The sequence below is a fragment of the Hypomesus transpacificus genome, chromosome 2, assembly GCF_021917145.1.
Source record: "Hypomesus transpacificus isolate Combined female chromosome 2, fHypTra1, whole genome shotgun sequence".
In the NCBI taxonomy this organism is placed as follows: Eukaryota; Metazoa; Chordata; class Actinopteri; order Osmeriformes; family Osmeridae; genus Hypomesus; species Hypomesus transpacificus.
Window position 1 is genome coordinate 2768201 of NC_061061.1, and position 26596 is coordinate 2794796.

Sequence of the window (26596 nt, forward strand, 5' to 3'; positions counted from 1 at the left end):
CATTACCTGGTCTCCTCCTTCTCTGAGGATGTCTGCTAATGACAGAATGGCTGCTGATTGGCTACCGGGTATTCCGTTGAGACAGGCTGCTCTTTTACAGTGACAGTAAGACCTGAATGCAATGGAGACTGAGTGGATCAGCAGTTAGTCTGAGGAACTGACAGCCACGATGTGGACACACACACACAGACACACAGTCCCAAGGCATACAGGTTTGAGTAGCCTATCATGTTTACCATAGGAGGTGTGTGTTGGTCTGTGTGTATGTGCCTGTGTGCATGTGTGTGTGTATGTGTGTGTGTGTATATGTGTGTGTGAAGAGGGAATGTGGTCCACAGTTACTCTTGGTGAGATCTCTACTCTAAAGCCATTGGGTGGTGTGACATACACCAATTTAGCCAACACATGTGTTATCTACATTTTAGAAATGCTTTCCCACATAAAAGTTAAGCATAGGCACTAAATGAAATTTGCAAAACAACCATTTTACACAGAAGGAGAGATTCTAACGATTTAGTATATAGAACTATAATTCCCATAATACCCCACTTCCCCACGACCATATTTAACCGGATGTTGATAATCGAGGTGTAAACAGAACTGACAGATCGAGTATGCGCTTTTATGAATAGAGTTGTCTCTAGAATGGAAAGAAGACACTTTCAGTACATTAATGGATCGTTTAACATAGAACTGGTGTAAGTTCAAAATACCTTTTACTAGTTTCCTTTACGTAGCAATGTCCCACAAAACTTGGTTTCTAGCTCGCTATCGTTAGCTTACGGGAAGCCAAACCCAGCTAGCTGGACTAGCAAGCTAGCTAGCCAGCTAATGCTTTCATTTACCTGAATAATGCACTGCTATCTTAGCTTAGCACCATCATTGTAACTGGCTAGCTAATGAATGATAAACTTGCAATGATGATCATTGTCCTCTGAGCTTCATATTGCGGCTGTGGCTGTGTTTTCAGGACGACCATGTTAGCAACTAGAGTTGTTGTTGCAATGTCATGATGATTTTACCAGATGTATTTTGGGCCAAGGCCCATATGAGAACAAAGTACACAGCTGGTAACAGAAGTCAAAGACCTTCTGGTGTTTCTGCTCTTTACACTAAGACCAACGGGCTCGTTCTAATCTAGATCAAGCGAAACGTTATAATTGTATTTAGTAAAATAGCGTGTTACACGATACAGGCTAATGCATGTGGTTCAATGAATGTGGTATACAGTGTGGTTTGCTAAATTAGCTTGCCTGTTGTTCCTGATCTAGCTAGTGAGGGTTCAAATGGTGCAACATGTTGTACATCTAGCTGTGTTGTGTAAAATATAGACTGGGTGCCTCAGACTCTCTGGGCACCAAGACTACTGTAATAAAGTCCTTGGTTGTCTGTCACCTAACTCCAGAGCTTGTGGTCCCCTCCCCAATCATACCCTTCCCTTAACGCCTGACTTGGGGCCTGGACAGAACTGTTCCTTCTAAATACACCCACTGAATGTCCTCCTAGCCTAAGCAAACAGCAACAAACGATCAGTTGCTGATGCCACAGTAACAACCTCAGGACCGGCCCTCTTCAACAGTCGTGTGTCCTGGAGGAAACACTGGGGACACACCACTCGCCTTTTGAGGAAGTGAAAGTTGAGTCTCAGCTCAGGCTTCCAGCTCAAGTCTTTGTGGAATGTGAGATTTCACATTGCCAGGCTGTGGAAAGCCATTTGGTACAAGAACGAGTCAAACACTAAAACCGCTCAGATCTCCTGTCTGTCATTGTTCTCACTCCAATGCTTTTGTGTGTGTGTGTGCGTGTGTCTGTATTTGTTTCTAACCAACAGGTGATGTGTCTAACCCTCAGGTGATGCATGCAGCTGGGTCCCTAAGCTGTGCCCTCTAGAACAAGACCCTGCGAGCCATACTGCTTCTCTCACTCCCCACGCACACCCCCCACCCCTCCACCCCCACCAAGCCTGCCCTCTGACTTCCCCAGGCCCCCATAGCCCCCTCCACCCCCCGCCCCCCTCATCCCTCCCTGGACCTGGTACCGGAGGTCCCTATGCTAACCTTGCTCAGCATGTTCTACTACATCTGTCTGCGGCGTCGGTCCAGGAGCGGGACTCGCGGCGAGGCCCTGACCAGCCGGCGCGCCGTGGAGTCGGGCCAACGGGCGGTGCTGCCGGTCAGCGTGGAGGTGGACCAGTACGCCAAGGAGGTGCTGGACTTCAGCTCTCACTACGGCAGTGAGAACAGCATGTCCTACACCATGTGGAACCTGGCCGGCGTGCCCAACGTCTACCCCAGCTCGGGCGACTTCACCCAGACCGCCGTGTTCCGCGCCTACGGGAAGTGGTGGGAGCAGTGCGCCAGCGCGCCGCCCGCCTTCCGCCGCACCCCGCAGGGCTTCCACAGCCAGGACTACCTGGAGCTGGCCTTCGAGGAGCCCGTGTACCCCACGGCCGTGGAGGTGCTGGAGACCTACCATCCCGGGGCCATCGTCCGGATCCTGGCCTGCTCCCTCAACCCCTTCTCCCAGAACCAGCCCTCCGATGTCAGGTAGGGCTACACGGGGGGCCTGGGGGCTGGGAAGAGGAGGTGTGTGTGTCTGGGGTGGTGGACTTGGGATGAGGGAAAGTGTTTGTTGGATGGAGGGCACCGGCCTGGAAGTAAGACAAAAGTGGCGGAGGGATCTGACTGAGGGCCCCGTCCCTGCCTCTGTCTCCCCTCCCAGGTGGGAGGTGCTGTGGTCAGGGGAGCCCACCAAGGTTCTCAGCCCCCAGGCCAGGCAGTTCTCCCCCAGCATCAAGCAGCTGAGCTTCCCCACCAACCTGCTGCGCCTGGAGGTCAACTCCTCCCTGCTGGGCTACTACACGGAGCTGGACGCCGTCATCCTCCGCGGCGTGAAGGAGAGGCCCATCCTGTCGCTCTACAAGATGCCCGTCATCGACATCGGCGACCTGAGCGACAGCGAGGAGGAGCTGGCCGAGCTGGGGCCGGGCGGGCCGGGCGGAGACGGCAGGAACGACGGCGGCAACGGCTACTTCGATAAGCTGCCCTACGAGGTCTGCGAAGCAGGGGCGCAGACACACACACAAACACACACGCGTTAAGAAACGAGTACTCGCACTGCAACACGCACGATCCCAAACTGTTGTGCAACACACGCACACACACATGAACAAACAGGTACTGGCACTCATGGCTGCGACACACACTTTCCCCAAATGGGTGTGAAAAGCGCACACACGCCCACAACACACACACACAAAGAGGCACTCAGACACTGTAGCTGGAGCTCATGGAGCTATCTGATCCCCTGCCTCCAAACCCAGTAATTTAGGTGCCACGGAGGCATGTCAGGTGGTGTGAGAGGAGCTGACTGCAGCAGCAGTCTGGATGTTCCCTCCCCCCCCCCCCCCCCCCGTATCTCCGCTCCAAACCGCTGTCACCCTCCTCACTCCTCACAGCCCACGCCCCTGTGTGTCTGAAACACAATACAGCTATTATCTGCCAGCTGATAGCCTGCTGAACACAGTGCAGGCACGCACACGCACGCACACGTACACACACACGTACACAAATATTCATCTATTCTGTTTTTCTCTCTGTGTGAGGGCGGCACGTGTGCAGATTGCACAAACAGGCAGACTCACTCCTTCTCAGATCATGCTTTGTGTTTCAGATAAGCACTTCACTGTGTTACTCTAACCTGCCCTCCTCTCTCCCTTCTCCTTCCCCTCTTCTCCCCCCCCCCCCCCCCCCCCCATCATCTCCTTTCTTCCTCTCCACACTTCTCCTCTCTCCTTTGTCTCCTGCTCTCTCCTCCTCTCCTCCTCGTGTTTCCTCTCCAGCTGATCCAGTTGATAGTGAGTCACCTGACCCTCCCAGACCTGGGTTGTCTTGCCCAGACCTGTAAGCTGCTGCACCAGCACTGCTCGGACCCGCTCCAGTACATCCAGCTGAGCCTGCAGCCCTACTGGGCCCGCCTGTCGGACGCCTCTCTGGACCACCTGCAGGCCCGCTGCGCCCTGCTACAGAGGCTCAACCTGTCCTGGACCGGCAACCGTGGAGCCCTCACCCTGACCGGCTTCAGCAGGTAGGCCCCTCTCACCCTGTCACCCTCTCACTCGCTCCTCCTCTCACCCTGACCGGCTTCAGCAGGTAGGCCCCTCTCACCCTGTCACCCTCTCACTCGCTCACCCTCTCACCCTGACTGGTTTCAGCAGGTAGGCCCTCCTTCTATCCCCCTGTCACTCTCTCTCACCCTCTCTGTTTGACCGGCATCAGCAGGTAGGCCCCTCTCACCCTGTCACCCTCTCACTCTCTCACCCTGACCAGCTTCAGCAGGTAGGCCCTCACCTTAATCTCCCCCTAAAGCCCACCCTAACTGACTCGCTTCAGGATGTATGAGGCCGTTAACTCAACCACTAATACACATCCTTAATTCCTTCCCTCCTGTCCTGACCCCCAGCTTCCTGAAAGTCTGTGGCTCTGGCCTGGTGTCTCTGGAGCTGTCGTGTTGTCACTTCCTGTCGGAGGCGTGTCTGGAGGTGGTCGCTCAGGCTTGCCCCGCCCTCCAGGAGCTCAACCTGGCGTCCTGCGACAGGCTCCACCCTCAGGCCTTCACCCACATCTCCAAGCTTCCACGACTCCGTAGACTGGTGCTCTACCGCACCAAAATCGAGGTACGTTCCTCTACCAGGACAGAGGTCTGGTGTGTATGGGTGAACCCAGAGCTCGGGTTTGTGGGGCTGAACCCGACAATGGGGTCCTGAGGTGCATAGCTGTTCAGGATCAAGCCTGTACCAAACCACAACTCTGACTATCTCCTCATGTCTCACTGTGTCTGCTGGCAGACAGGCTAGTGGTGTGTGGCGGGAGGTGTGTGTAGGGGAAGGCTGGTATTCTAACGGGCAGATGTGTGTGTGTGCGTGTGTGTGTTTGTGTGGTGTTGTAAGGCTTAGACGTGTGTGCGTGCGGGCGTATGTGTGTGTGTGTGTGGCGTTGCGAGGCAGAGGGGTGTCATATGTCGGTGGTTGTTTACCCCGTCAGACAGAGCAACTAGTGTCTGCGATGGCTCTACGTGTGGTGCTGTCATTAACCTGTCACCGGGCTAATTACAGCGCTCTCTCACTGTCATGGTGCCAGAGAGAAACCCTTCATAATCCACACCCTCCACACACACACACACACACACGCTCGCACACACCCAGGCACGAACACACCCTCCACACACACATGCGCTCGCACGAACACACACACACACGCTCGCACACATCCAGGCACGAACACACACACACACTCGCACACATCCAGGCACGAACACAAACACACACACACACACACTGCCAGGCAAACTCACAGCCAGAGGCTCTTCCTCCTCATGTACCGGTCCCCCCCCCCCCCCCCCACACCTGCCTGTGCAGACTGCTGGATTGTGTCGTAGCTGCCCTAGCTCCAGAGAGCGGTGCAGACGCAGACAGGGGCCCCTTCCCGGAGCTGAGTCAGGTGTTTAGAGTGAGGGGAGCTGGGTGACTGTTCTGTCCTATCAGGTGTCTTCACGCTGCCGGGGGGAGAGGGCCAGGGCCAGGTGGTTTGGAGGGATATTAAATGACACGACAGTTGTGGCTCCCACACACACATTTTTTAGTCTCGATTTACTGCGTGTTTACAGAAATGACTGCATGCACCCGTTGAATTTGGAGCTGTTTACTGACTCCCCCCCCCCCCCCCCCCCCCCCCCCCCCCCGCCCCCCTTCCTCTCTTTCTGTCTGTTGTCGTCGCTGCTGCTGCTGCTGCTGCTGTTGTTGTTGTGGCTGCTGCTGCTGTAGCAAACTTCCTTGCTCAGCATTCTGACCTTCTGTGTGGAGCTGAGACACCTCAACCTGGGGAGCTGTGTGATGGTAAGAACACACGCACACACACGCACACACACACACACATGCACACACACACGCACACATGCTGTTCCTACCCCTCCCTCTGACCTCCCCTGTCCCACCCCTGCAGTTTGAGGACTCGCACACAAACACCCAGACCGACAAACACACCCACACCCACCCACAGTTCCTACCCCCCCCGTCCCTTCTCACCTCCCTCATCCTGTCCCCCGAAAAAGACCAAGGACACACCAACACACACGGCGCACCGCCCTCTGACCTCCCCCCCTCCGACCTCCCCCCCTCCGACCCCCCCCCCCCGCAGATCGAGGACTACGACGCCGTGGCGAGCATGCTGGCGGCGCGCTGCCGCTCGCTGCGCTCCCTGGACCTGTGGCGCAGCCGGAGCCTGACGGAGCGCGGCCTGGCGGAGGTGACCTCGGGCTGCCGGCAGCTGGAGGAGCTGGACCTGGGCTGGTGCTCCACGCTGCAGAGCAGCTCCGGGTGTTTCCTCCACCTGGCCCGCGCCCTGCCCCGCCTGCGCAAGCTCTTCCTCACGGCCAACCGGACCGTGTGCGACTCGGACATAGAGGAGCTGGCGGCCAACTGCCCCGCCCTGCAGCACATCGACATACTGGGTGAGCACGCGCGCGCAAACGCACGCCGCACGCTGTCCGCGACTTGGGTCTGTTGACGTGGCGTCTTGGCCCCGAGCTGTTGCTGCGGAGTTGTCCTGATTGGCTGTCGGGTGTTGGATTGACAGGTACGCGGATGGTGAGCCCCGCCTCCCTGAAGAAGCTGTTGGCCGCGTGTCCGAAGCTGCTCCTGTTGGACGTGTCCTTCTGCTCCCAGGTGGACGCCCGCGTGGTCCAGGAGCTCTCCGCCCTCTTCCCCCGCGTGGACATTAAGAAGAGCTTCACCCAGTGAGGGCGCCTCCGAGGCGGGCCCTCTCGCCTGGTGGGACACCCAGAGATCCTGGGGGAGAGGGGGAGGGTGGGAGGTTGACACCAGAATGAGACCCACCTCCCCCCCCACACGCACACACCCTCTCTCTGCCCTGGTGAAGAGGGTTCAGGGGCAGACCTTGTTGACGGAGGTCAGGTGGAGGATATTCTGGTCCCCCATGTTTGGTTGGATGAACCAGAGGGTTCAGGTGCGTTTTATAGATGTTTGGCTGAGTTTAATGGGAGATTTCGATCGGTGTGGTAGAAGTTGGAGTGCATTTCATAGAGGCATAGGTATTAGGTGTGTTTGATTCAAGGTTTGGGTGTGTTTGATTACCACACGGGGTTGGAACCCTGCCATGTCTGCGACATCTTCTGGAGTCACATTTCCACATCAGCCTCCAGCCTCATTCTCAGGGGTTTTTATTGTATTGTTTTATTCTTTTAATTGAGTTTTTACTTTCGTTCAGGAGTCATTTAAATGGCCTTCTCTACACAAAGCCACAATCTGATCATCTTTAAAACACACACGCACACACACACACATTGACAGGTCCCTCACTACATGGAGACAAACATTGATATTCGATGTTCAATATTGTAGTAGAATTTGTATAATTGTAAAAAATTGTGTTGATATTCCTTAATTATTTATTGAATGATTTTGTATTAAATGAATCCACCTTTACAAGTAGTGCAAGTGCTTGAACAGCATTTACTTTACGCAAAAAAAAACTTGAAGTTTCCTTTTAAGCACATGCTCGCAAGTGTGTGAAGTCTTTTTGTGCCTTATGCTTCTGGTTGAATGTTGTGTGTGTGTGTGTGTGTGGTTGTCTGTGTGTGTGTGTGTCTGTGGTTGTAGCTCGGTGCCCTGTTTTTCTTGCCCTTCACCAAAGTCACATAGTAAATGGTCCTCAGGACTTTAAACCAATGAAAATACTGATCAGCCATGTTGATTTACATATGCAAAAAAAAACGAGAAATGAAAGAGAAATGACTGTAAGTCTGTTTGAGATGTCTGGATGACGATTTTTTCATTAAATGGCTGATCTGTTCAACTAGGTTATAAGTTTGTTTTTTCTTCCATTTTATGTCATTTTATTATATGTTGTTGTTTCCACTGCTACTGTAACAGGTCATATTCCCCGGGTATAAATACTACTCGCTCTCTACCCTACAGTAGAGGGGAAGAGATGAGAGGGGAAAGAGGACATGGAGGTCTTTTCCTTGTTTTAGAACAATTGAAGGCCATCAGTCAGTCAAGCCGAGGGAGCAGAATTAGCCATAACCCTTTACCGTTTACATCCCATTAATACCACAGAGAGGAGTGACAGTAGCTTGTCTGCCTAACGGCCTTTTAATGAATTGTTTATGCCTGGTTTAATGGCTTGTGCTGAGGCTCAGTAATGGGCCCTAATGACAGAGAAGCAGGCGGGTGCTGGTGAAGGATTCATTTGGACCGTCTCCCCATTGATTACTCTTCCTTCTCCTCCTCTACCAGTTCCTCTCCACCTCTTTCTCCTCCCACCCAATCTCTCTCCTTCTCTTCCTCCACCAGTTCTTCCAGGTCTTTAACTCAACACTCCTTCCCCTCTGCCTTTCACCACCACTATCTGTTTTATGATCGTTCTGTCAGGAAGACAAGCAGTGAAAATGTATTCCTGTTGATTCCTGCTCCCTACCGCCATGGGCGACTTTCATCAGAGAAACCAAAACCATTAAAGACATATGGAGACGCTGAACCATTTAAAGGCTGATAATGTTTTTGAAGTGCCATTCGGAAGTCGAAGACGGCCTGGTTGAGGCGCGGGCAAAGTGTCACTTTAACAGGGCGAGCAATTAGCCCGAGTAATTACAGGCTGAAGGGGAGACACGTTTCGCCCCGCTGATCAGCAAAGTTCACGCAAAGTTATAATTAAACAATAACTCGTTTACAAATGAATGCACACAAACATTTGTGTACTTAAGTGCGTCGAGTATAATTAGGTTTGATGCGTCTGAGTGAGACTGAAGAACAGCAATGTCAACCGATGGAATTATCTGAGCTCGTGAGCACGTATTATTGCATTCGGTCAGGGAGAGAGAGAGAGAGAGAGAGAGAGAGAGAGAGAGAGAGAGAGAGAGAGAGAGAGAGAGAGAGAACGTGGAGCTATTAAATAATTTGTCAATAAGAAATGTAGACACACCCTACTAGACAAGTTAACTGTCATGGTCCGCGCTTTCAAGTTGTTACATTACAATTCGGAGACAAGATCAAAGCATGTTTCCGCTGGTGATAAACTGTTTTCTCTTTTAGTTAGGCTGTCTCTGCCTACTGCTCATCTTTCCCCTTCCATCCTGAGCGCGTTACTTTCCATTTGTACCATGGTCTTTCATACCATAGATTTACCATGGTATGAAACACAAATGTGTCGTTTATTTTATCCCGAAAAAAATATTATTCACTGTCAAAACAAAAGTTACCAAAAAGCAGCAGACAGGACCATGGCGTAACGTTGACGTGGATTCCGCCAGATGGCGGCAGAGGACCGCTTTTATCAGCACCAGCGAGGCTCTGCGAGTCTCGTGAGAAATCTCTGTAAGTCACGGCAAAATAACTACAAATGTAATCAAAGTGGTGCAGTATTAATTGCATCTGCAAGTGAGCAGATGAAGCGCACGCGACCGTACTTTTCTGATTATGAAACGTTGCAGTTCACAGCTCCAAAGGGGTGCACGGGCCACATCCTAATGGAAACGCCAAGTCATATACTGCCTCGTTAGGACCCATGAATATTAGTTCCTCTAAACGCATATTGATAGCTAGGCCTATATATCAATCAACTGTTGCTCTTTTTAAATAGCCTATCTAACCCACTACTAGCCAATTAGGCTACTGAAGATTAGAAATGTATGAATGTAGCCTATGCTTAAACATGATGATAAAGTTTTAGCCTACTAATTGCCTACTGACAAACTAGCACCTGTTCGGCTTTGTAATTTTCCTAATGTTCCCTTCCAAGCCAATGTGTTTAGGATAGACGCACATCTCAATTTGTAGGCCTACTGTCGTATCCACAAAATATAGCTTGCTAAAGGGCATCTGATGGTGTGGATTAGGCTACACAACACATCACATTCTGGAAGCCTAAGCTTTAGACGAGTTGGAGTTAACCCGACCGAGCGGATGCACACTAGGCCTGTAGCCTCCGATGAACATGTTCAGACCACGAATACAAAAGGTGGAAACAAGTAGCCTATGTCGGATAATGTGCCGGTGATTACTCCAATAAAATTCTCTATTTCGACGTAGAGTAGCCTATGTGGTCTAACGACTGTCAGACGAAAGTCGTAACGGCGACCATCCCTGTTTTACTTCAGCAGAGACCTGCCTTGGAGTGAGTAAGCTTTATGCTGGGTGTGGATCATGCAGTCTTCGATCCTTGATCCGTCATCGCGGGGGTGACATTGCAGTTCAGACACTGCGTGGTTTTGATACATCCGTCAGAGAACGCTTGTTTGGCCTCTGGGGTCCCGCCAGTTGTGACCAGCAGAGTGTAGTTGAATCGTATCCGAATTGATTTATTGACCGTTGTGTCGATGTTGGCTGGGCCAAGTTTGGAGCGATGCCTCTGCGGCCCCGAAGCGCACGGGACAGAATGCTTTGATTGACAGTATACAGACAGGTGGAGCAGGCCGCGAGCCCTGCAGCCTCCTGTTCTGTTGTCACTCTGTCCCCATCATTCACGTGACCTCTGTGACACGTGAACGTTCAATTGTGAGAAGACAAAAAAAAGCATAGCAAACACATTAATGTGGTGGGTATAATATCAAACAATGCAATCAGCTGTGTGTCTTTCAAAGCGCTCTGAATAAAAATCCATAGAATCTCGACGTTGAAAAAAGTATTTTAATATCAACCCCCTTATTTAAAAATGTGCAAGTCTTTGTTCATAATACCAAGTGATGAAATACCTAAACATATTTCTATCACCATCTCTGCGCGTCTTGACTGAGCTCATGGTTCACTCAGACCAGAAAATGTGACAAACAAAATACAAAATCATAATAATAAAAAATAAACACGAAATGACATCAAATCATATCATCCCACTTGATTTTAAATGAATTGTAGGATTGACGGATTACTTAAAGCTACAGGAGATTCTCCAAGTCATGACTGACGTTTCTGACGTTTCTTTTCTCCCAAAGAAAGACTGAGAAGGTTGCTTCGGAGAGAGGTCACGTGTCCCTGGATATTATTTTGCATTAAATAAAGCAAAGCTACAAACAAATCAAACGGTTATCAGAAAATATGTATATACACTTAGCAGTGACGGTGATGGTTATGACAATTCGCTGAAGAAAAAAAAGATGTCCCTCAATAGCCTTCTCCATGCCACTGTGGTTTATCTCTCGTAGGCTACTTTGTATCATTTACATCTTTGTATCATAATAAATTACAACCTCGATTACAAGACACCCAATCAAATCTGGGATAGATCAGCCATACCAAAAACAAGGTTGGAAGATGGCCAAAGGATAAAAATAAACAAACTAATAATTCAGCCAATAATATTGAGACTAATAATAATAATGACGTTTCGGAGGTTTAGAAACATTTGTTTATATTAATCAATAAATGATATCTGAATATCTTTTTCCTTTTTAAAGGAATTTAAAAACATATATTTCTTTTAAATAGAATATATTGCAGCGAAAATATCGCCTCTCTGCCAATATGGTATGATTCATAGTTTAGTGGCCAATCATTTAAAACACAATTACCAAATTAATCTTAATTCGTCTTTAAAGCACATGTTTGATTGTAATTATAATGACAGCGACCTCACTGTAACAGCGAATTAAAATATCGAGGCCTATGAAAAACAATTCATGAACAAAATGTATCCTGTACATGTATAGGCAAAACATAGGCTGCACTGTAAACAATAATAATGCCAGTGACAAATAACTTTAAATAGAAACATAAGAAATATAATAATATTGTGCCAAATCATTTGGAATAAAAAAATAAACTGCTATAGCTTGTTCTGTTTAAAACATTGAAAGAAAAAAGTGCCCCAGTGAGAATAAGCCATGATGTCATGTTTTACATTATATACAAAATAGTTCACAATGTTCTGTGGAACTTGCTGTATTTCTTTTTGAGAAAAGTGCCAGGTTTTCGTCGCCACGTAGCCCTTCCGTGACCTGCCTGCATGGCGCGAGGCTCACTGTTGGCAGCCTTTTGTGTTTAGAACTGCACGTGCTCCTATATCACTGCAAGAGAGGAGGTTGATGGTCCAGAATATAAAAACTCCCTACAGCCGAACGAAATTATTCTAGTTTAGTATAGCTGCGTTTAATATTGGCTTGATAATAATGATAACAATAATAATAATAACAACAACAACAACAACAATAATAATAATAATAATAACAATAAAATAATAATAACGTAGGCCTATCGCGCAATAATTGATCATAATAAAGGGCTAACTAGCAGCTACCTTATAATTAAATGGAACACCCAACAACAATGCTGAATGTCAAACATAACTGGGTGATAAATGGCAGTGCTGAGTGTTTGGGACAGCTGGAGTTACAGGTCTATAGGGCTCTCTGCAGGATGCACACGTCCAGAACACAACTGGAATTGGGGATCACCCTTACAGATTCAATACACTAGAAAAGTCGACAATGTAAACCGTCAAGTTAAGAAGCTAGTTTTGAATCAGGATTCCCTTCAGGTCAAGTGTTTTTTTTTCAATCCACAATAGGGCTACACCTAAAAACTGCGTCGAATCACATAGGCATATCCTCGAAAAGCAGAGCCTACTATGCTCTCTTACAGCTCGTGAAGAAAACGTAATCTCCATTGCTATTCAGTTTTCAACGATATTCAAAGCAGATCTTGTGTGAGAACTCTCTTACTTTCCTCTCTGTCAACTATAAAACACCCTCTATCAATATAGTCCAGTGGTTTATATATAATGTTCAGGATAAATAAAAACAGCTGTTCATTGGACTGGCGTTTGGACTCCGTGATGTGGTGGCGTGTCCCCGTACACATCTTCGGTCCCAGGGAGCGGTCCACCGGGAGGAGTCATCCGTTTCTCCTTCTGTCTCCGGTTACAGAACCAAACCCTGACCACCTCCTTCTCCAGCTGCAGGCTGTCCGCCAAGGACGTAATCTCTGAGGCCGCGGGTTTTGGGCACTTTAAGAAATGACTCTCCAAAGCCCCTTTTACGCTTACCTCGATGGAGGTCCGTTTTTTCCTTTTCCTTCCTTGGGCAGCAATTTTATCCAAGCTAGTGGGACTGCCCGAGGTCGAGTCCGCCTCCTCTAGCCACTTGTTCAACAGAGGCTTCAGTTTGCACATGTTCTTGAAGCTGAGCTGCAGGGCCTCAAACCTACAGATGGTGGTCTGGGAGAACACGTTTCCATAGAGCGTCCCCAGGGCGAGACCCACGTCTGCCTGCGTGAAGCCCAGCTTGATCCTCCGTTGTTTGAACTGCTTGGCGAACTGCTCCAAATCATCGGAGGTCGGCGTGTCTTCGTCCGAGTGGTCGTGATGGTTTTGCTGGTGCTGCTGGGACGGCGGGTGTCCGTGGTCGCTGAGATGCGGGCTGTGATGCTCCTCGTGTGCGTCTCTCAGGTTGTGGTGGTGCATTCCCTGTCCACTACCGGGAATCAGTCCGTTCACACCAAACCCGGGCTGAGAATAAATCAGACCCTGTCCGTTAGAAGTTGCCATGGTCGGTATGTGAGCCGCGGTGGTTGTCCTCCAGGCTCGGGCGTCGTGGTGATTCCCGTGCGGCGCATGTACCAGGTGTGGTGGACGCTGCTGGTGCTGGAGGTTGGGGGAGTTGTGCATGTCGTCCCTCGTGCCCTGCACCGAGGGCTTGATGTCCTGCTCGCCAAGGGGACTGCTCGACCACGGGGCGCCCTCCCCGTGAGACAGCGCTGTTATCCACTGGTGCGCGTGGCTGAGCGGGTGACTGTTGCTCTGCAGTGAGTAGTCGTTCTGCAACAGGGTCTGCGCGTCCCTGTACGCCGTGCCTTGCTGCATGTTTCCGGGCTCCGAGTGCACGACGGAGGCGCTGGAAGTGAGGATGCTGTAGTGGTTAGATGCTGTGGTCGCCATGTCTCTCAGAGCAGGACTGATAGCTCTTATTAAAGAAACCTTGCATTTGACAGTTACTCCGCTCGCTGCCACAGGCGTCTCCCAGGCTCTGTGCCAAGTGGACGCAGCGACACGCACCTGGAGTCCGCCTGGCCCCGCCGCTTATTGGCTACACGAGGCTGATGGACGTGGTTGCTAAGGGCAACGGCCTGTTCATTGGATGGCTGGGAGTCTCATCAAACACTACCCCCCTCTCTGGGAGAGCAGCGAGTTCTGCGGCACCTCTGGACGTGCGAGACTGGGTACTGCATGGGAAACAGCGCGCCGATCTGGAGATTCTCAATGGAACAATAAGGAATAGTTCTGCCATTCTCGCAGGTGATAGATATCCTGTCCAACGCCTTCCAGTAAAACGAATATTATGAATAGTATAATGAGTAAAGTATTGGATATAGGCTTTTAATGCATCAGTCTAAATAACTCACTGATTTCAAGTAAGTGAATTCGATTGTTTAAATGTAAGTATGCATACATTTCGTATTAAATAACATTTGTACGCATTAAAATGTGTGGGCAATCCCATGTGCAATCTTGACTTTGTGACGATCATTGCATTTTCTGAAAGTTTTGGAAAACTTAATAATTGTTGTTTTGAAATACGTTAGTGAACTGAATGTGTGCCAAAGTTGGGGTGGCAGTGTGTGATATGCCAAATTAATAGTTAAACATTCCTGTCTGCTTCTTGTAATCTAAATAGGCCTAGGCAATATTTACGTGAGAAAACAGTATTTTCATTTTTAAATTGTCTAAAATTAACATATGGTTTTGCATTAGTCACACAGTAAAAGAACTCCCCACAATGATCTTCATCCAAATGTAATCAAATTAGAGGTAGACTTCTATGAAACAACAAGCATATTTGATCAGGTTAGATTTAGGTTAGATGGTTGGATCGTGACCGGGGCAGGTGCACCTATGTGAAGTGAATGAAAAGTAATGGGGTGTGTGTGACAACCTTAATGTGATGGCCCCACTGACGGTTCAACCACCATGATGATGATGTCATTGTGGTTTTAGGCACTAAAACTACTCACTCCCTCTCTCTCTTTCCTTCTTTTCTCTGTCTTCCATGTGTGTGTGTGTGTGTGTGTGTGTGTGTGTGTGTGTGTGTGTGTGTGTGTGTGTGTTTGTGTGTGTATGTATGTGTGTGTGTGTGTGTGTGTGTGTGTGTGTGTGTGTGTGTGTGTGAATGTAAACTAAATTGAATTCAGACATAGGCCACAGTAATTCAATTCAATCCGAATCACAGGGTGAGGTAGAATTAGGTATGCAGTCCATTTTGTGTGACCAATATTAAACTAGGAATATGATGCTTCTTACCAGTCATTAAAATATAGCAGGCCACTGGCAGCCTATCAGCTTGAAAGCACCCGGGACAGACGTGCGCAAGCGGCTTAGCGCTTCAGTCCAGGGCTGGAGCGCAGGTGTCAGGCCCGTCACAGCTGCCGTCCCTTAGTGTCCTGTGTGTGTGTGTGTGTGTGTGTGTGTGATAGGGCAAGGGCATTGTCCGCAGAGGGACATTCTTGCCCAGCCGCTGCTGGTTGCCATAGAGAGAAGTAAAAGAAACAACAGAGCTCGCGCCGCAGCTACTTTCGCCCCCACTTCGTGACTATCTAAAGGCCTATTTAGAGTGGAGGGCCCCTCCGCGCGAACAAAGGGTACAGGGGAGGGGTTGGGGAGAGCGGGAATGGGGGAGAGGGACAGTTGGGGAGAAAGATGCAGTAACGTGGGGAGAAGATAGACAGAGAGTATAACCTACTTCTTTAGTCTCAGACATCTAACAGAGAGTGAAGACAACATCAAAAAGATTCGAAAATGCATATTCGACCCAACTTTGCGACAGCATATGGCTCTTTAACTATCTGACTCCTCGTTGTACACAACATTGAGTTTTCATTACAGAACATGAACAACAGCTGGCAATTACAGCCAGAAAAGTATTGATCATAGAACTATATGGCACTCAAAAAAAGTGTTCAATAAACTATTGAGAAACGACCATTAAATCGAAAAAGAAAACATCTAGGCCTACACAAAATTTAAATGAGCTATAGGCTAACATACACAAACACAATACAACAAAAATATACAACTGACTACTTGAATAACTGTTGTCCCCACAGGGGAAGATGTTTGACTGGCTGTAGTCATTGTGTAAATTTGCCGAATCAAGTCAGGTTAGCCCACTGCAAATCAGAAGCTTATTGATTACAATGACTTGTTCCTCTGTGGTCTTCTGCGCATGCATGCAGCCAAACTATTTAAACTATTATACGCTTAGTAACAATAAAGTGGCGTATTAGGTTATCCTCTTTCCGTGGACACAAAGAGAATAATATGCTATTTTATTAATCATTTTACTGTAGGGTATGTCTTTGAGGTTACATTGCAGTGGAGGATTAGAGTCCAATGAGAAGAAGTTTAAAGGCACGGCTCAGTAATTCATTCTCGCAATATTGAACATCATTGTGGCGTAACACTGAAATCATCCAAATGAAAAGAACATTTGCTGTAATTAGGGCTGTAATTCGAGGAATTACCACATCACCACACAGTCTTAAACAGTCGTGTTGGGAGAAACGCAAAGCACATTATTTTAATGGTGTAATATGCAAACTATTGGTCGTTCAATTACATGGCTTAACAACGCATAAATGATGCGAGTCTTGTTATTTGGACTGTGGGGTCCTTGCTAATTCATTTGGAAGGGCCAACGTGCTCTCCCCTACAGAAACGTCTATTTTGAGCGCCAAGAACCGCTGCCAAACTACATTTAAGGGAATAAAAATTAACGACGAAGAATCTAAGCGTTAAATTAACAGTAATTATATGACCCGCATGCTGTAAAGATTCAATTTTTAACGGTCTAATTAGGTAACTGTCGCCCCATACATCAGCTCATGTCCCTCTGCGAATTTCGTTCATGTTCAAATGCTGTAGGGAAAAAGAATTACGTTCTCAGATACGCTTCATGTAATGAAAAATCAAACGACAAACGTTATGTGATGTTCGAAAAAATCTCTGATTGTTTCATTGTTATATACTCAACTGACTGCATGACAGAAACATTTAACTGTAGTCTGGGATAACTAGAGCCATGAGCTCATTACCAGCACACACACGCACCCACACGCACACACACACACAAGACACAAGGCCACCCCAGGTCAGGCTAAGACTCTGGAACACTGGCCTTGTAGTGAAATCGGCCACCACCACCCAACCTACATGACTACGAGCAATGTCCCATATCAGAACAAGACTAGCAGGCTGTCTCTCTAGATGTAGACTTCTGTGTGATGCAACCAAAAAAGGCCTGTTCTCTAAGAAAAGGAGTTTGACAAACTGTGCGAGTTTGAGAATTACCGAGAGGGAGAGAGAGGGAGAGAAAGAGCGAGTGTGAGAGAGAGGGAGAGAAAGAGCGAGCGGGAGCGAGAGAAAGAGTTTGGGAGAGGAGAGGGAGTGCTCTGATTGTGTGTATTGTGTGCGGGACACTGCAGCGAGCCTGAGAGGGTGTGTGTGACGTGACCCCCTCCACGGTGCAGTGTGATCTGAGCAGGCTCTCAGGGGCTATGGACCAATGCAATTAGACTCTCAAAGACCTGCTTAAAACTGCACCCCTACCCACACACAGCCCTGGGGGAGGGGGCGTCGGAGAGAGGGAGAGGACGAGGGAGTGGGGGGGGGGGGGGTGAGGGTCTATTGTGGTGGAGGGTGAGAGAATATTGAGGGACCCCCCGAATGAAAGAGAAAGAGAGGGGACGGGGGTACTGCACTGCTCTCCATTCTGACAACCTGAAGAGACGGGCGGGTCATGTAGCACAGACGAGAGGAGAGAGATGGGACGACACAGGATGGCACGAAGACAGGACCGAGCCGTGGTCAGAGTGAAGACGGCTCTCTGGGACGGACCGTGAGGAGAGATCGAGTTCGTCCGAATTACAGCCTGGACACGATGTCCACATTAGCCTCGTCACGTCTTCCCGCCTGTCCGACCGCTAACCCGGCTGGCCTCTCCTTTTCCATGCAGACACGGGGATCAACAAGTGACTCACACCTCATAAAGCTCCACCGGTAGCCTCACAGCCACATTTGGTAGCTTGGCTGAGGGAGGGAGAGATGGAGGGAGAGAGACAGAGAGAAGAAGAGATGGAGCAGGAGAGAGAAGGGCGAAAGAAGGAGAGTGGAAAGACTAAGAAAGCGAGAGAGCGATGGACAGGGAAGGAGAGAGCAGGGGGATCAGTGATCTGCTGGCTGGCTGTCATCTGATCTCCCTCCCCAGGCTGCGTTTACAGCAGATTACCCTGCTAAGTCTGATAACCCCCCCTGGAAGACAACAGAGAATCTGGCACATGAACACCTGTATCAGCACTCAATGGCGGGCACAGATTACGAAGGTAATCCACACAGCCAGTGCTGTGATGCCAGGGCTGGCAGCCTGGTGTGCCAAGCAGCATAATGAATACTATTATTTCAGTCCGTTCCCACACGTGTGAAACTGGCAACGATCTTGGTCCCTCCTGACCAGTTTTATCACAAGTGCTTTTCAAGAATTTCCACAGAACTAGTCAAGCGTGTGTGTATGTGAAATAGTGAAAGAGAGAGAGAGAACGTATAAAATGCAAATAAACCTGAATGTTTTTCAAGAAAATAATCAGACACATTTCTGTCCATTTTATTTTTGGGGGGTCCTTGCACATCTTAACACATGAAGAGAACACAGGGTCTTCTCATCTCCAAAGTGAGGTTTCACACCAACAGCCATGTTTCTGAGCCCAGACAGCTTAATGGACTGGGAACTGGGAGGGAGCTCACGCTGATATTACTTGGATCTTGTCATGATCTGAAATTAATTTGAGGATGGAGAGAAATTAGGCTGCTGAAATCTAACGAGGTGTTTGTCCAACTCAATGAGGAGTGACCAGGATCGGCAACAGGGGGCTAATTGAACTCTGAACTAAGCAAACATACACTTCATAAAACCTCCCCCCTTAGGGGAAAGAGAGATGGGTGGGGGGAGGGCTGGGGGCTGGGCTGGGGGAGAACTGGGACCGTCAATGTTTTCAGTAGTATTTTTTTTATATATGTTTGTACCCACGAGAGGCAGTCTTCACAGACAGGGTCAAACACAAAGCTGTGTGTTGCAGGTCACCATGGGTGGGTGGGGGGTGCAGTGGGGGGGGGGGGGGGGGGGGGCGAGGTGTAGGCCCCCTGCTGCTTGGTGTTGTTTGTCTGGTCTGCACTGGGACATCTTGCTGAAGAAGCTTTCGACCTCCACGGGTTGCCAGGTTAAGTAAAGGTTAAACGAAAACGAAAAACACCCCTGCCTCCACAATCTCACCTCTTCTCTCCCTCCTCTTCCTATCCTCGCTACTCTTTCCCTCCATCGTTACCAATGCTCTCATCTAGCCCCACCCACTAATCTAGCCCCTCCCCTCTGTTGGCATGGAGGAGTGTCCTCAGCCATCTCCCAGGCGACGCCATCAAGGAAGATGATTCCTGTCATCGAGGTTCAGCTTCCTGTCCGGCGGTGGTGCCGACCCAAAGGCTCCTCCCACTCCATCTTGCATGTTGTGTACATCCTCCAGAGGCTCCTCCCCTCCAGGTAGCCCCGCCCGCCGGAAGTTCCTCAGAGCAACATCTTCCTGAAACAGGGTTTGGATGGATCCTACATGAGTCTTTCTCTGCTTGTCTCAGATCCACTTGAGACTACACCAACATACACACACTCTCTCTCTCACACACACACACACACACACACACACAGACTTGGACAGCAGGACCTCGGTGGAGTAGTTGGGAGAAGCAACCTGGTACGGTCTCCAGTGTTTCTCCAGCCGGTCTCTCAGAGTGTTCCACAGCTGCCTCAGCTGGTCCCCCAGCTCGGCCCCGTCTGTGTCATCCATCTCCTCGTTCCTGAAGGACACCAGCGGCCCTGACGCCAGCCCGTGGTCCTGGGGACAGGAAGACTCTCAACTCCGAGACCCGGGAGGAGTGTCGGTGGGCGGTGGAGGTTGGAGACGCTCATTCGCTTTCTCTGTCTCTCGCTGTCTCTCTCTGTCTCTCTCTGTCTCTCTCTGTCTCTCTGTCTCTCTGTCTCTCTCTCGTTCTGTCTTGCCGTCGCTATCTGCTATACACACACACGTTTGTCTTTCTCTCTCTCTCTCTCTCTCTCTCTCTCTCTCTCTCTCTCTCTCTCTCTCTCTCTCTCTCTCTCTCTCTCTCTCTCCCTCTCTTAGACACACTCACTCCTCAGTCTGAAAGCCATTCTTCAGCATGTCAGAGTCAGCGATGCCTGGGCCGCACTACACCTGAGCTTGATCAATGCACATTTGTCCAGAGGGGGAAATTGAAATCCATAGGAAATTAGGCACCATGGGTGATTTATAGGAACACTCAATCACAGTCTGTGTGAGTGTGTGTGTACTGTATGTGTGTATGTATATATTTGTGTGTGTGTGGGAGGGCCTGTACCTTTCGATGGCGAGGGGCAGGAATATCGGCTGTGCCCACCTTCCTGCGTGTCTCATGTGCATATGCCCACTGGACCAGGTCATGAGGAGGTGCTCTGTTCCGGACCAACACCCCCCTTTGGGAAACAGGATGGTACGCTCCCATGGAGACCACACCAGGCTGAGGCTCTACCACTGATGTGGGGGGAGGTGGGGATTATACTATGTACGTGTGTGGTATACAGACATTCCTGTCTGGGTGTCACACAAGCATCCACGCACACACTGCAGTTTCTCATTCTTATAGCAGCTCACAGGTAGGAAGCCTTTAACAGCCTGTCATTCTTCTGGAGAAACTGCCTCCATCACTAAGCAACACAGGCAGACATGATATAGGACAAACACACTGGCACAAAGACAATAAAAACACTGTGTGCGTGTCTGTGTGTGTGTGTGGGTGTGTGTGTGTGTGGGTGTGTGTGTGGGTTGGTTGGTTGGTGTGTGTGTGTAAAACCAGAGCTCCTCAGATTTTGCCAGGAACACTAGGGAACAACAGCTCTATTAAACACACACCATCCCCATTCAATTACTGCCTCATAATCACAGCAAGTTAGCTTCCTTTAGAACACTGAAACACACACACTCTCTTACAATCTGTGCGCGAGGACTTATTGAAGGTGGAGTGTACCTAGAGAAAAGGGTTTTAAATGCGAAAAACACATCCTCCTTAGCTTAACCCAGTCAATGGGACTTAGTGCATGTTTGTCATGTACTGTGAAAATCTCTGTGACGAGAATTGTGACTCTGCGTGTGTGCGATGTGTGAGAGTGTGCACGTGTGTCCTTACGTGTGTGTGTGTGGTGTATGTGTTTTTGCCTGAGTGTGTGTGTGTGCGTGTGTTTGCAGGCTCACAGTTGAAACTGTGGCCTGGTGTGGACAGCAGATGGACTAACAGCTTGAACTGGCACCAGATCCAAGGCCTAGGAGAAGAGGAGGGATGCAGGGATGGAGGCAAGGAGACGGAGAGACGGAGAGATAGACGGGGGAGAGAGAGAAGAGTAGGAGGTGGAGTGTCTCTGTCACAGATCAGCTCCCACCTGGTGGAAGACTTCCCAGCATCCCCGGCGGCCGCGCTAACGAGAGCCGCAGCAGCAGGCAACTAGCCCACACTGAGAGGGGGAGGAGGGGGGGGTGTGTGAGCGGGGGTCAAACAGTAATTACACATCACTCCCCCTGGTGACCCCCCCTACCGTGGACTAGAGAAATAGAGAGAGCTGGACTGATAGATGGAGAGAAAGAGAGTAAGTGAATGAGAGAGTCAGAGACAGTGAGAAAGAGTGAGTGGGAGGTGGGAGAGAGGGAGAGAGAGGCTCACCCCGGGGGGGTCTGTGGGAGGTGCCGTATAGGGTGAGTGTGAGACTGAGCAGGGCCCCAGCAGCGACTTCTGCCCCCCCCTCCCTCACACACGCCTCCACCGTACCAAGATGGTCTGTCACCTGGGGACACACACACATACACGTGAGCACAGACAGACACACACGCACACATACACCTGCCAGTTACACATCAACCTGATTACATTAACAAATAAAGCTGTTGTCAGTACTAATGCAGAGTAGAATGGGTCTCATTTGCTCAATATCACTTACAGTCAGAGTGAGTGTGTATGTGTGTTTTGGAGATAGAGAGAAATAGAGAAAGAGAGAGAGGCTGTTGCCGGTGGTCTCCAGCTGGTTGAGGTATTGATCTGTTGTTGGTAAACAAACAGCTGGACACCAGAGGTGGATCAATAGCCTGCCTGCTAGGCTGAGACCAGAGGAGAGAGCGATGAAGAGAGAGAGACCAGGTTAGAGAGACTAGACCAGCAAAGGACTGGCCAAGAGGGTTAAAACGAGACAGACCAGGTTAGAGAGATGCATAGCCGGAAGAGAGGGAGCGAGTTAGAGAGAGAGACCAGGTTGGAGAGATAAATAGACGTGAGAGATGGGGGAGGATATGGTAGGTGGGAGAAAAAAAAGAGTGAGTTGGGGAGCGAGAAAATAACTGCAAGAAAGGGTGACAGAACGGTTTAGAGTGATGGAGAACGAGAGCAAGAAAGAGAGAGAGAGGGGGGAGGAGAACAGAGAAGGAGTGGGAGTAGGAGAGGAAGAGGAAGAGAGGGAGTACAGGGCGCCCGAGAAAGAGGAAGAGAGGGAGACGGAGAGAGGGATGCGAACGAAGGGGGGGAGAGAGAGGTAGGAGAGAAGGGGATAAGGAGAGAGGAAGAGCGAGAAGGAGGGGGAGAGTGAGAGGGAAGGAGGGAAAGGGGGGGGCAGGATGCCAGGGCGAGAGGCAGAGAGGGAGAGTGGAGGATGCCAGGGAGAGAGGGAGGGAGAGAGAGAGTCGGAGGATGCCAGTAGAAGTCTTGCTGGGTGTACATATGTAAAGCAGCAGGGTCTCAGCAGTGTGAGAGCCTGGGTCTCTCTCTCCTCCCTTAGCTGCATCAATCATCCTCAACAGGGCCACAGTGGCCACTCACCACGCAGGGAACCACATACACACACACACACACACACACACACACACACACACACACACTTCCATGTACACATTGCTACACACCCACAAACACATGCGTGCATTCTTATTTACACACAAGCACACACACACACTCAGAACTGTACACTCACAAACATACACACACATGCAAATGCACGCACACACACATCCACTCCCATCCCCCGTCCCCCTCCACACACACACACAAAAGGTACCCCATGCCCACAGGGTGCCCTCGGCCCCCGACCATCTGTGACGAGGTGCCAACACACAGTGGGTGATATTCACATGGAGGGCCATAGAGAGAGAGAGGCAGAGAGAGAGTGGGAGAGAGAGACAGAGAGAGAGAAATACCCACAAAGGAGCACTTGGATCGCTTGATCTCCCCAAACTCATTAAATATGGAAATACATGCAAATGTATGCACCTCTAGAAATCCACCTTGGGCCAGAGTGTGTGTGTGTGTGTGTATCCATGTGTGTTTGTGTGTGTTTATATTTTTGTGGGTGTATGTTTGTGGGCGTACGGGAGATCTGTTTGTGAAAAAGTGTGTGGTGTTCTTACAATATCATTACCTATAATATGACATGTGTGACTGCCAAGTGTGTGTGTGTGTGGGACTGTATGTATGTGTTTAATCCTTGTTTACGTAAGAGGCATGCTTAACTCAATGCAGAAGAGAGAGAGAGATAGAGAAAGATTAGGAGAGCAGGGAAGAGACACACAGACAGACAGATGCAGAGACAGAGATAGAAAGTGGAACAGACAGAGAGAGAGAGACTGGTATTCTAATTTGACACTGTAAACCTTCACTCACTCCTAGTAGGAGGATCGTGGGGGAAATCTTTCAACTGAAAGTGTTGTTTGCTTGTGGCTGTCCAGCCCTGGGACTGTCCTTCACCCTGTCACCCCTCCCTGTTCTGGAAGGTCATTCGGCCTGCTACCTCTCCCCACCTTCTCCTTTCAACACCCCTCTCCTTTTCTCCCCTGCTCTCTTCATCCCCTTTTCCATGTGTGTGCGTGCATGTTTGTGTGTGTGTGTGCGCACACATGCATACGTGTGTTTTTGCGTGCATGTGTGCATGTGTGTGTGCTTATGTGTCTGTAGGTTGGGGTAGCGGTGATGCTATACGCTAAGTCGAAGGCGTGTTAAATGCCGTGTGTGCTTATTAGCAGTGTGTTAAGCTGTCGGGGAGTCAGATGTGTGTGTTAATGTATGTTGAGCACACTGACTTCACTGGTAATGAGCATCCCTGCTCTGCAGTGTGTGTGCGTCTGTGTGTGTGTGTGCTGTGTGTGTGTGCTGTGCTCTCGCTGTCTTTCGTGCGCTGGGCCTGAGTAATTGGTCACAAAGGGGACAGTAAATCTGCAGGAGGACGCGAGAGGGGTGTGTGTGTGTGTGTGTGTGGTTTATGTGTGGTTTGTGTGTGGTTTGTGTCTAGGAGATAGACAGTCTCTTTCATCTCTCCAGCATAACCCTACAACTGTTTGAAATGAGTTCAACACACACACACACATATATATATATATATATATACTGAGGCACAGGGTATGTAGCATACAGGGCCCTCATTGCCTCCAGGCCCCCCCGCCCACAGCAGGAACTGTGGGGGTGTGGGCTGTGCCACTGAGGGGGGAGTCAGGAGAGGGAGGAGTCAGGAGTCAGGAGAGGGGCTGAAGCGGCCAGGGTCGCGGAGCCTCCATCATCACCTGACTCTCCTCCTGACCCCTCTACTGCATCCACCCACCAGAGAGAGGGGGAGGAAGCGAGGGAAGAGGAGGAGAGAGAGAGAGGCGGAATAGGAAGAGAGAAGAACGGGAGGGTTGCTTGATGGGGTGAAGCCGTGAGGATGTGACGGTTTGTGGACGACCTTGAAACCCACGAATGACCCAGTCTGACCTTGAGGGCCCAGGGCCCATGGGGTGTCTCCCCCCAGCTGTGGACCGTCATCAGGGTCCAGTTCCTCAGGCCGCCGGTCCAGTCGTCGTTCCTCCGCGGTGCCAGCAGGACCGACACCGTGCCCGCTGGAGACTCCAGCTGCACGGACAAGTCCCCGCGACACACACTGCTGAGGCTCACACACACCTGGGGGACAAGGAGGGAGCGAGAGACAGAGACGGTTGGAGAGAGAGAGCGAGAGAGAGAGAGAGAGAGAGAGAGAGAGAGAGAGAGAGAGAGAGGGAGCGAGAGAGGGAGCGAGAGAGAGAGAAAGAGAGACGGTTGGAGAGAGAGGGAGGGGCGGTGGGATAGAGGGAGCGAGGGAGAGAAGAACGCATAGAATGAGCCACAGTGAGAGAGAGGGTGCAGGAGTGAGAGAATGTCCGTGGATGGCGGGGGGGGGGGGAGCGAGAAGGAAAGAGACCGGGCAAGACGGGGGGGGGAAGAAAGGAAGCGAAACAGAAAGGAAAGAAAAAGAAAAGGAAAAGAAAGGAAAAGAAAGGGAGTGAGGTTGAAGGAGAAAAAGGAGAGAGGTTGATGAGGGGAGAGAAAGAGAGATAGCAAGATAGGTGAAGGGTTTTAGATATGTGGTTATATGAGCCAGATGATAAACAGATAAGCCCCCTCCCCCAACACACACACACACACACACAGAGACACACACACACACACACACACACACAGAGACACACACACACACACACAGAGACACACACACACACACAGACACACACACACACACAGAGACACACACACACACACACACACAGAGACACACACACAGAGACACGCACGCAAACAGCACATCTGGTGTGACAGCAGCACAGTGCCAAGACTGACAGCTCACTCCTGTTTACACCTCGTTCCCATGGCAACACGTCTATCAATCACACCCCACAGCGAAGCTCTGACCCACGCTTTCTGGCTGTAACGTGCTGACACACACGCAAACACACACAGACACACACAAACACACATAAATGAGCGACTGTCTTTCTTCAACACTCATTTTACACAGGAAAAGAGCCACCGAAAAATTTGTCATATTGAAGCAAACCATACTAAAAAGAGTTCACAAAGAACTATAGAACATCAATGCTAAATGCTTAAATAAATGAATAAAAGCATCTAAAACTGTCATTAAATAGGCATTTCTGAGCAACCTCATTCATGTCTTCAGGAAACACTACATTCTATGCTTTCATGTCACAGCACAGTATGAACAATGTTGCGGTAAACCTTGATTCGCAACAATGACCCCTGACCCTTTGCCCCTCTGACCTGCACATGCTCCAGAGTGTTGACCTCAGTGTCCTTCCCCAGGCATCCATCGGATTGGATGATGATACTAACCTGTCCTCCAGAGGGGAGGATCCTGGAGGGACAGAAATCCATCTGCCAATCAAATGCCTTGACACATGACAAGCCTGATGTCATTGGTGGGATGTAAACCAATGACCCTCCACCTTGCCATGAAAGCATCATTCGGTTTGAGCAAATACATCTAGTTCAGGGGTGAAAAGTCAAGCGGCTTACCTGGCGGGGTCAAAGTTGATTTCCTGTGAGCATTTCCTGTGTGGAGGGCGGGGTTTGAAGAGTATAGCCTGCTGTACCATGAGAGCAGCATCCAGCAGCCCAAACCCATACCTGGACAAGGAATACTAGGGTTACAGTGCTGTTTTGTG

The 26596-nt window shown here is 49.7% G+C and overlaps 3 protein-coding genes across 6 annotated transcripts in view; 1 reads left to right on the forward strand and 2 right to left on the reverse strand.

Annotated features, from left to right (window-relative positions):
* Positions 1-575: 575 nt before the first annotated feature.
* fbxl4 (F-box and leucine-rich repeat protein 4) lies at positions 576-7871 on the forward strand. 3 transcript variants are annotated; one of them, XM_047042676.1, is made up of 8 exons: positions 576-698; positions 1832-2546; positions 2722-3052; positions 3842-4086; positions 4462-4675; positions 5822-5893; positions 6195-6507; positions 6633-7871. In XM_047042676.1, the coding sequence occupies exons 2-8, from the start codon at positions 2050-2052 to the stop codon at positions 6794-6796; spliced, it is 1836 nt and encodes a 611-aa protein (XP_046898632.1). In that variant the 5' UTR covers positions 576-698; positions 1832-2049; the 3' UTR covers positions 6797-7871. The 3 variants fall into 3 exon arrangements, with proteins under 3 accessions (XP_046898632.1, XP_046898624.1, XP_046898615.1); XM_047042668.1 differs by having other exon boundaries at positions 1852-2546; XM_047042659.1 differs by having other exon boundaries at positions 2103-2546.
* Positions 7872-12482: 4611 nt separating this feature from the next.
* Positions 12483-13958, reverse strand: pou3f2b (POU class 3 homeobox 2b). The gene has a single exon (XM_047038903.1). The coding sequence runs from the start codon at positions 13941-13943 to the stop codon at positions 12816-12818; it is 1128 nt and encodes a 375-aa protein (XP_046894859.1). The 5' UTR covers positions 13944-13958; the 3' UTR covers positions 12483-12815.
* Positions 13959-18657: 4699 nt separating this feature from the next.
* Positions 18658-26596, reverse strand: part of LOC124483342 (endoprotease bli-4-like) — a 10785-nt gene continuing 2846 nt past the window's right edge. The window contains exons 2-8 of one of the 2 annotated variants that reach the window (XM_047043759.1): positions 26448-26558; positions 26193-26286; positions 24873-25058; positions 21810-21930; positions 20457-20629; positions 19793-19936; positions 18658-19627 (exon numbers count right to left, since the gene is read on the reverse strand). In XM_047043759.1, coding sequence (XP_046899715.1) covers positions 19466-19627; positions 19793-19936; positions 20457-20629; positions 21810-21930; positions 24873-25058; positions 26193-26286; positions 26448-26527 — 960 coding nt within the window. In that variant the 5' untranslated portion in view covers positions 26528-26558 and the 3' untranslated portion in view covers positions 18658-19465. Of the gene's footprint in view, positions 19628-19765; positions 19937-20456; positions 20630-21809; positions 21931-24872; positions 25059-26192; positions 26287-26447; positions 26559-26596 lie in introns of both variants that reach the window. The other variant, XM_047043751.1, reaches the window with a different exon arrangement.